The sequence below is a fragment of the Sinocyclocheilus rhinocerous genome, unplaced genomic scaffold, assembly GCF_001515625.1.
Source record: "Sinocyclocheilus rhinocerous isolate Xijiao unplaced genomic scaffold, SAMN03320098_v1.1 scaffold498, whole genome shotgun sequence".
In the NCBI taxonomy this organism is placed as follows: domain Eukaryota; kingdom Metazoa; phylum Chordata; class Actinopteri; order Cypriniformes; family Cyprinidae; genus Sinocyclocheilus; species Sinocyclocheilus rhinocerous.
The window spans coordinates 709,136-718,902 of NW_015633594.1; the positions used below are offsets into that span (position 1 = coordinate 709,136).

A 9,767-nucleotide genomic window follows, 5' to 3' on the forward strand; every position below is an offset into this window, starting at 1 on the left:
AAAAAACTGCATTGGAGCGAGTCAATAATAAGTAATAACGCAAATATTATTTGAATTTTATTAAAAAATAAATCTTTATTGCCGTTTTAAGAAAAATAAATATTTTAGTAATTTAATTTAAAGGTGGTTCACATAGATTTACAATATATTAAAAAATAAATAAAAAATAATGTTAATTAACCTTTAAAAAGCACAAATACTTGTTCTTCTATTTGTCCATCAGGTTCAAATTTCAGGAATAAATTGTAGAAATTACAGAGAAAACTTTTTGGTGGGAATTAGGTTTTGGGAGAAAGAAAAAAAAAGTGTAATTTATTTTGTGCCAAAGAAGTGAATCAATAATAATTAATATTATCAATAATAAATAATATTATTTGTTCAAATAAGGTGAAATATGCTTTATTCCAGTGTTAAGAAAGATAAATAATTAAAAAATTTTAAATAATTAAATTTAATAGATTTCTTTTTTAACATTTATTTTAGTAAAAATAATAATAATAAAAAAATCTTCATTTACAATGTCAGGACTAAACTATAAAAATTACAGAGAATATTCTGGTGGGGAAACAAAAAGCCAATGATAGAAAATCTGGTCAGTGTCAGCTCTGAGATGCACAGATGAAGTGATCATATTTAATGTCAGCCGTTCAGATTCCTTGGTGTAAATCAGCTGACCCTTTCACAAACTGCTCAATGAATTAAGTTCCACAGAGCATTTTCATTAAATTGAACTCCAACTAATCTGTTCAGGGTTCATGGGGTTGACAAGCCACAAAAAAACAACATGTCTGACACGGCCGGCACGAGCGTACCTGTAACCTGAGCCGAGGGATGGTGGTGTGCCAAAATTCGGCAACCCTCACGCTGAGAAAAAGTCCAGTTAGACCGGATCCCCAACCCACACATCAGCTCTCCTCACCCCTCCAGTGTTGGCTGGGCCTGCACAGTGGGGTCCCTCCATCTGGACACATTTCTACCCTGACAGGAGACATGGCTGCATTAAAGAACGTATTCACATACGGCCCACTCAGGACTGTCACTGCTGGAGATGGAGAGCAGACTGGAGGACTGGACTGTGCTGAGAGAGAGGGGGGGGGGTTCACTTGAGCACTACAGAACTCTCATTCTATAGTCCATCTGTCAACCATTATGGACCCGGGCCCTCAACTGAATAACTGAGCTCCTCATACACTTGGAATGTACAGAGAGGATAGTTTTTGTTCAAAATAAAGAAAAATCTGCACATTATATGCAGAAGAAATTACCAAAGATGTATTCTGAATGAATAAATCATACTAATGTTTATATGACAATGAGCATTTTTAATATATATCATATCATTAGCGTTATAGGCTACATGTTAGTCTGATTGACACCAAATTTAAAATGTAACATAGCATGGTTTACATAACACACAGTATATGATAAAATGCATTTAAGTGCAGTGCAGAATTCTAAATAAATAAAAAAAAAAATTTTTTTAAGTTAGGCTTAAAAAACAACAACTGTGCAACAGAAAAAAAAAACTTGTTTTTGAACAGCAGTCGGGTATAAATTGCACAGAATGTCAAAAGGAGTTATTAAGTTAAAGAAGACAAAGTAAACTTAGCAAAAGTTAAATGTGCTGTAACAAATGTAATAAAACATTTTACAAGTTATCTCGTAAAAATTAACAAAACTAACGCAAATGGCGACGACAACAGAGTTATGAATGGATTATAGCGACCTCTTGTGGATACACTATAGAAGATAGAAGAGGCAGGAGCAGGTTTAACAAGTTTAAAAAGTCCGGATTTTTTGTCTTCATTTTGTCATTTTGATAGATTAAATATTAAGCAAGTAAATTAAGGTAAAATAACAAAAATGTTAAAAGGAGAAATTTTAGTTTGTGATACTCCAAATATTTCTTAATTTTTTTTATCTATAATGCAATTGGATGAACAACTGAACCAATCCGATTCAAACGCCTCTCTGATTGGAAGGTGGAATACTGTCAATCAATTCCAAAATGGGAGGAGCTTAGGTCCTCCATCGAAACCAATGGTCAGTTACATTAAAGCGTCCTAAAGGGAAGAGCTCCGTATTATTCCCACTGTAAACCTGCTTAACTACCCTATTCAAGCGAGGTTTAGATGCATTCTTCGATGAATATTACCATAATTACTAAATGTATTATTTTTAATGCATTTTGTATAAAAGCATATTTAGTCATTTAACGCAATAAAAGGGCGTAAATATTCCTGATATAATTTTTATTAAATAATAAAATACAATTATAAAAAAATAAAAACAAAATCAAACAAATACAAACAAAATAAAAACAAATCAACATAAATAAACAAATAAATGATAGAACTGGTTTGTCCATCATCCTTAAAACGTGGGTCTAAAGATCCGCATTAATACTCCTTATAATAATTTAGGCTACAATGATTAGAGATTAAACCAGACACTGTGCAGAGAATTTAAATGATGATGATGATTAATAATAATAATAATAATAATAATAATAATAATGAGTTGTACCATAAAAACAAGAGAAAATATACTTTTGGCCTAAAGGTGGTTTTTAATTCGAAACTAAAAATCGTTTAATTTAATGGGTCTACCATTATTTGACACCGATAAACCTGGATCACTGAACTCGAGCTGTTTATCCGGGTTTATCCAGCAGATGCACAAAATGAGTGGCGCTTGCGCCCTCCGGTGTCCTTCGACAGTATTACATTTGTAACATCAACACAACATGTAAGCATTTTCCCTGTCTATCTTTCCTAAACCGAGACGCTAAAGAAGTTTCTATATAGAATAAATCACTAACGTTTTTTTTTTTTATTACAAAAAGCTGTCGTCAAAAATGGCAAACAAAAAGGTTACCAACGTGAATGCAACTTATTACAAATAACGTATATTGTTAGCTACTAGCAATTCCTTACAGTGAAGACTAACACATCCGAACGCGTTCTGCGCTAAAAACGTCTGTGTGCGCAGAGAAATTCAGCCATGTCTTGCTCTCGGGATGCGCCTTTAAGGATTCCTCCTCTGGCTTTCCTGAACTGACCTCTTCCCTTTGAAACCACTTCCTCCCCTTCTCCCAATCGGCCATGTTTAATTTGACTCATTCATGAAAAGTTGTACACACAACAGTAAAGCCATGATCTCGACAGCTACATAGTAAGGATGCACCGCCGCGTTGTTTGTACAGACTGAGCATTAATCAGCAGCAGTGGGAATAAAGAATAGCGCGTGAGGCATCGGCAGGTGGGCACGTGCACTTATCAAATTCACATCAGTGGCGTAGAAAGAGTAGCATTTAATACAACAATCATTCATAACGTTAGCCTGCTCGGTGCGTGACTGAGAAGGGTTAGTTCGTGGGAAATGATACGTCATGCATAATTTCTCCGAATTCAGTATAGAACGGGTTTTTTTTTTCAATGCATAATGTAAGTTTTGTATAATGTGATAGTTTTTGCTCTAAAGGCCCAGAATATCAAAGACTGTAAATCCTCGCACTGACTGGTTTCCTTAAAAAGTCCCTTTATATAAAATTCTCGCATTTTATCGTTTATAAACATGTCTAATGTAATAAACATTATTATATGTCTGTTAAACATAACATAAATGCTTCATAATAGCCTATACTATGAAATACTGTACCTTTGAAAACATTATTAAATGTAGTGTTGTTATAGGAAATCATGAGGAAAAAGCAGAATGTGAAAAACAGGAAGGCAGAAGAGACAACGGTTGTCCAAGAGTTTGCGGTGGAAAAAATCATCCGCAGAAGAGTCAACGATGGAAAAGTTGAATACTATCTAAAGTGGAAAGGCTTCACAGAGTGAGCGTCTGGAACAAATGTTGCCTGTGTGTCAGATATTTATATTATTAATATGTACCAGCATATGACATGTCTGTCGTACTTTCCACAGTGTAGAGAATACCTGGGAGCCAGAGGACAACATGGACTGTCCTGAGCTGATAGAGGAGTTTCTCAGAAACCTCACTGTCTCAGGAGAGACAGAACAAGAGGGGTGTCAATCCCTAGACCATGAGGTCCAGTCCAAGCAAGAGTTAACTGAACTAGATGCCGATATGGTTAGTGTTTTTATATACTGTACATATGCAGTGCCATTCACTTTAACTTCTACAGGACTATTACTGCACTACAGTGTTTTAAAATAAGCATTTTATACCCCAAAAATACATCAATAAATGTAATTATGTTAGGTAACAAACTGCCAAATACTTGCCATAATATGAATAACTGTCAGTGCATTGTATAGAGCAATGGGGTCCAATCCTGCTTCTACAAGCCCAGTTTCCACAGAGTTTAGCCCTAATTAAACACACCTAAACCAGCTAATCAAGGTCTTCAGGTTTGTTGGAGAAGGTGGAGCTAAACTCTACAGAAGGCTGGTCCTCCAGGAGCAGGATCGAACACCATTGGTACAGAGTTTCAGTCCTGTACACCCTCTCCAAAAACTGCAGGTTTATCGCTCTTGCTGTGTGATATATAATTCAGTCCTCTTGTCAGGCTTTATGATAGTTTAGTTGTGTGTCTGGAATTCATGCAGGCTCACCAGCAGCCTCAGGAGGAGCTCATTGAGAGGGGTAATGAAGAGGTTGATGATCACAACGCTGAGATCCCAGCAGGCCAATCCAGCAACCCTGAACCAGACGGCATCATCGGATGCACAGACCAACAAGGAGAGCTAATGTTCCTCATCAAGTGGTAATATTTCTACACTGGACCATATGTGGAGATTCTTGTTATTCTACACTGCTTTGTCTAGTTTGAATGCAGTAATGATAATCTTTATTATTAAATTCTGTGATCAATGCATAGGTTTTTTTTTTTTTCAGATCATGCATTGATACACACCTTAATGTTAACTTAGCTTTTATAGTCCACATCACAGCTGTTTAAAATAGCAACAGCTGATTAATATAGCAGCACATTGTTGTCAGGTTCTGAAATTTCCACAATATCAGGGTTATTATAGTTCACTAAATCTAAAACCATAAAAACATAATTTTCTTTACTTGAAATAAAATAAACAATAACTGAAAACTAAATTTTTTAATTTTAAGTTAGCTGCCAAAGCAACATTTGGCATTATCATTTAGTTTAACATGATGTAGTAAAATAACTAAAACTGAAATAAACATTAATAAAAAAAAGTATGTAGACCTATAAAAATGACAAAAACACAACAAAGTTACTAAAACTTTAACTAAAACGAATAGGAAAACAGAATATACAAAAATAAAAAATAATTAATTATAAAATAAACTATAATAGTATCTCAATGACACTAAAATAATACTATTATTGTTATTTTAGTATTATTTATATACTATTAAAATTATTAATGTTTTAAATTTGCTTTTATTTTTTATATCTTAATTTTCTTTTCTTTTATTATGTGTTTTTGTCTTTTTTTTTTTTTAGATGTTTGGTTTTATTTTAAATTATTTCTATTTACTCTTAATTTATTTAATATATATATATATATATATATATAAATTGCGTTTCAATTCAAGTAACTTAATAATTTTTAATAGTTTTAGTTAACTAACAATACTGTACCGTTTTAATACTGGTGCCAAGGTATTCCTTTCCTTTCATGTTTATGCTCTTCTTCAACACATAAATGGAGAGAAAGATCAAAAGCAACCTCACAGCAAAAAAAGAAATAGTTTGCGATGCTGTTGCCATTAATCCACCACTGCAGCTGGTAATTATGTGCTTTGAATTTGCTGTATTTGTCCATTAAGACTGATCATTATTTCTTTATTTCATCTCAGGAAAAACACAGATGAGGTAGCTTTACTGTCAGCCGGAGAGACCAGTAAAAAGTGGCCCGAGATGGTAATTCGTTTTTACGAGGACAAGCTGACCTGGCATGGAGAAGACGAGCAGTGAGAGAGAAATATGTAGCAGTGGATACTACTGTACCTCCTGGCAGCTTTAAACATACACAAACACTGTGGCATAAGTTTACTGTTTGATATACCGTGTATTCAAAATGTGTGAATCCACACTCCAATGTGAAGCTCTTCCCAACACACTAACCTGTAGAAATGTGACTGGAGTATTAGAGCTCTACTGTAGTGTACTGTTTATACAAGTCCACTTAAGTTGTTTATTAATCAGATGTTGTTGTATCTCTTGGTCTATTGTTTGAAAGTTCATTTGTGATGTTCATCATTCTGTCCTCTTTGTTACTATGATCTGAACTGTGATTACACAGGAGATGATGACAGATGGTACAATAACTGCTGGAGAGGGACTGTTTGATGTGTAGATTACTATCCGTACTATTAACCCCCTGGTTACGCACTTATTCAAGTTATACTGTGATGGATCCTGTGATCTGCGAGTGGCGTAGTATGGCTCATGCAGGTATAAATCTAGGTTTGTACAAAACTAATTCTAGAATGTAGCCCACACAATCACGTTTTTTTGTGAACATCAACACTTTTGTTGTAGGTCAGTATCACTTTCATAGCAGTAGTGCAAATAGACCATTGATGTTTTGAGGTTTTGTGATTAAAACCTTTACCCTGCAGTTTCGATCGTCTGGTTTCCTGTTTTCTGTAAAGATCACTGTTAACCTTAAATCTCGAGTGAGCAAACTCTAGGTGCTTTAAATAAACATAAAATTACCTCAGGAGTGTTTTGGTCATTCTTCTGTTGAATTGCAGTCGTCTTAAATCAAATAACTGTAATTACGGTACCTTTAGTACATTACATTGTAGAAATGAGGCAACCTTTTTCTTAGTAGATTGTCCTTTTAAATATCAAAATGTTCATGATTAGATTTTAAAATAACCAATCAGTGTTATTTTAGAATGAGATACTTTTTACAGTTTTTTTTATTAAATTTGGAAAATCAAATAAAAATCTTTTTACATTTATTTTAAGTTTTAGGGGGGTTTATTTGTCTTTTTTTTTTTTATATGTCTATACATATATATATTTTTTTTTTATATATATAAAAATGAGAAATGTTGCATTGGAAATTAGCTGAAATGAAATAAGAATTTTTATATTTATGCATGTGTGTATTTATTTATTTACATTTTATTTCAGTAAACATTTTATTTCATGTAATGAACATTTTTTATGGTTTTAATTTTTTGGTAAATACGATAACCCTGTAACCTATCAGTAATATCAAGAGGTTTGAAAAGCTACAGGTCGGCTGTACATGAATAACTGTTTAAGTACCGCTATAGTTGTTTCAAACATGCGGGTGTTATGATTATGGTACCCATTTTTTCCAGCTGCTTTTTCCTGCTCCTTTTATTTTTATGACGGTGCTAGTCTGCCATGTCTTTGGTGGCTTTTAAAAATGAAGCACCGCTGTCAGTCAGAGACACAAAATGAGCTCAGTTGTTTTTCCCCAGTCTACAGTTCCCATGAATCAGCCCCAGTTGGTCAACAAGACCAATGTCTCATGAAAATACTTCCTTTTTATTCTTCCCATTTTTAAAACCTCTGAGTACTGGCTGTGTGTCCTTGTCCAATGTGAGTTTGTGAGCGTATATACATAAGGTCTTTTCCACCGTTCTTGGACTTATGCAGGAATTCACTGGCGTGTGGGTGAGGGATCCTTGCATCCAGAAAGAGGATTTCTGGCATGCCTACATGGATTATGAAATCTGTATACATGTAAGTGCAATCAGAACATATGATACATGCAAAGTGGTACAAAATGGAGGGCAGAAACGTCCTGACCGTTCTTTGTATTTCATATTCACTCAGACAAACAGTTTGGCCTTCACTAAGAAGAGTTCCTGTGTGCGGCGGAGATACAGTGAATTTGTTTGGCTAAGAAAAAAGCTACAGGAAAATGCCATGCTCATGTATGTAACCATTGCATCCTGTTATTGTTATTTACTTTGTTCAGTAATTGTGCACGGATGGTTTATGGTCAATGGTGTAAAATATGTCCTTGAAAATCAAATTTAAGGTTCTTAGACATAAGTATATCAATTTCATTGATATTCTTCATTATGCATTATAATAACTGGACAGTTATATCACCCAGACATTTTTTTTATTTTGTCACAGAAATTGATCATGATCATCATATAGAAGGTGTACTGAAGTCATTGTACATGTGTGAATTACATTTTATTGTATTTAAAAAAAAAAAAAGGAAAACAAGCGTCACAGCATTGACCCAATTTGTATCCCTGCTAATATAAATACAAATAGAAAATGTATTGCTATTTACAAATTACTAATTGTTGCTAATTAATAGCGGTTGTTTTAGTATTATTTATATACCATTTTAGTATTTATAAATATTGATTAATTTGGCTTTTTTTTTTTTTTAATTTTCAGTTTTAATTTTATTCATTTAATTTTAGTAATTTTGTTGTAATTTTGATCAACCTAACCTATTTAATTTCAGTTAAAGTTTTTCATCTAATCATTTTTTCCTTTATTGGTCACACTTTTGTTTGGGGACCAATTCTCAATATTAACTAACTATTAACTTTAACTTTTGGCTCAATAAGCTCCTAATTACTGCTACGAATTCTTAATATTTAAAGGTAGTTCTAAGGTAGGTAGGATTAAGGGATGCAGAATATGGTCAGGCTGAATAAGGCATTATTATGCGCTTCATAAGTACTAATAAACAACCAGTAGCTATGTTTACTAGTAGGCTAGCAGCAATATGCATGCTAATAAGCAACTAGTTAATAGTGAGAATCGGTCCCCAGAGTGTTACCATTTTATGTTATTTTGGCTTTATTTTAATAAACAAAAACGTATTTTATAGTTTTAGTTAACAATAACCATACTACCATATTATGCAATTGTGTTGTAGACATATTAAAGTTTCAGTTATTATTGGGCAGTTTTCTATGAGACAAATAATAACTGGACTTCTATGGTTGTCTCTGAATTGCAGAACACATCTACCCAAGCTTCCTCCAAAAAACCCGTTCTTCAGTCTCAACAATGCCAGAGAGATTGGAGCCCGTATGGGAGGGCTCAGGACATTTCTAGAAGAGTAAGTATCATAATAGGCCTAAAGAACATGTTCAAATAAAACATAAAACCATGACTGAAAGAACACATTTACTGTAGCTTAAGAACATGTGACATATCTCAGGTACTGCATCTCTTAACTCTCCCAAAAAAACACAGTAACTGAAATGGTTATGGTTTCTGTGATCAATTACTGTATATGCTTCCATCCTCGAGGGTGGTTCACAGCTCGGTGCTGCTTTCCGACAGCTGCTTACATCTCTTCCTACAGTCCCAACTAAGTGTGAAAAAAATCGAGGCCTGTGCTGAAGGCCGAAGTCGCTACACTGTGTCTGAGGCCATTCACAGTTTTGGCTCAGGAAACAAACGCTTTGAATCTCAATCTGAAGAGAACATGGAAGAAGAAGAAGATATGCACTGTGAATCAGAGCGACTGATTATTTGCTAATAAAATGGAGCCAACTTACAGTAGGTAGGCTACTAAATGCATGCCTAAAGACATTGCTGAGGCAGATAATATTCAACATTGAATATTTCAGCCCATTCTTGAAGAAGGACAATGAAACATGAAAAAAGTTACTGTCATTATTGAAACAGTGTTGTTTTGTCTCGCACTCATACTTTCTGAATCTGTATTGATGAAGATAACCTAATAAATTATTTAAACCACGTTTGTTGGTACATTAATGTCTTCCATGGAAATCAAATTAATGTATAAAAGCATAATCTGGCCTGTGTGGAAGACAGTTTGTTG

At 34.0% G+C, this 9,767-nt stretch overlaps 2 protein-coding genes and 1 long non-coding RNA gene across 4 annotated transcripts in view; 2 read left to right on the forward strand and 1 right to left on the reverse strand.

Moving 5' to 3' along the window:
- Positions 1–3,751, reverse strand: part of LOC107744696 (uncharacterized) — a 6,006-nt gene extending 2,255 nt beyond the window's left edge. Inside the window, exons 1-2 of the long non-coding RNA XR_001640514.1 lie at positions 3,661–3,751; positions 813–978 (exon numbers count right to left, since the gene is read on the reverse strand). This is a non-coding gene — a long non-coding RNA (uncharacterized LOC107744696). The remainder of the gene's footprint in view (positions 1–812; positions 979–3,660) is intronic.
- On the forward strand, positions 3,067–6,694 carry LOC107744695 (chromobox protein homolog 3-like). Of its 2 annotated transcripts, none has more exons than XM_016558507.1 (5): positions 3,067–3,261; positions 3,685–3,841; positions 3,933–4,098; positions 4,578–4,735; positions 5,812–6,694. In XM_016558507.1, the coding sequence occupies exons 2-5, from the start codon at positions 3,702–3,704 to the stop codon at positions 5,927–5,929; spliced, it is 582 nt and encodes a 193-aa protein (XP_016413993.1). In that variant the 5' UTR covers positions 3,067–3,261; positions 3,685–3,701; the 3' UTR covers positions 5,930–6,694. The 2 variants fall into 2 exon arrangements, with proteins under 2 accessions (XP_016413993.1, XP_016413992.1); XM_016558506.1 differs by having other exon boundaries at positions 3,696–3,841.
- Positions 6,695–7,588: 894 nt separating this feature from the next.
- Positions 7,589–9,461, forward strand: snx10b (sorting nexin 10b). Its single transcript, XM_016558530.1, has 4 exons — positions 7,589–7,681; positions 7,775–7,875; positions 8,934–9,035; positions 9,230–9,461. Exons 1-4 carry the CDS (start codon positions 7,589–7,591, stop codon positions 9,459–9,461), a joined length of 528 nt encoding a protein of 175 aa, XP_016414016.1.
- The last annotated feature ends 306 nt before the right edge of the window (positions 9,462–9,767 follow it).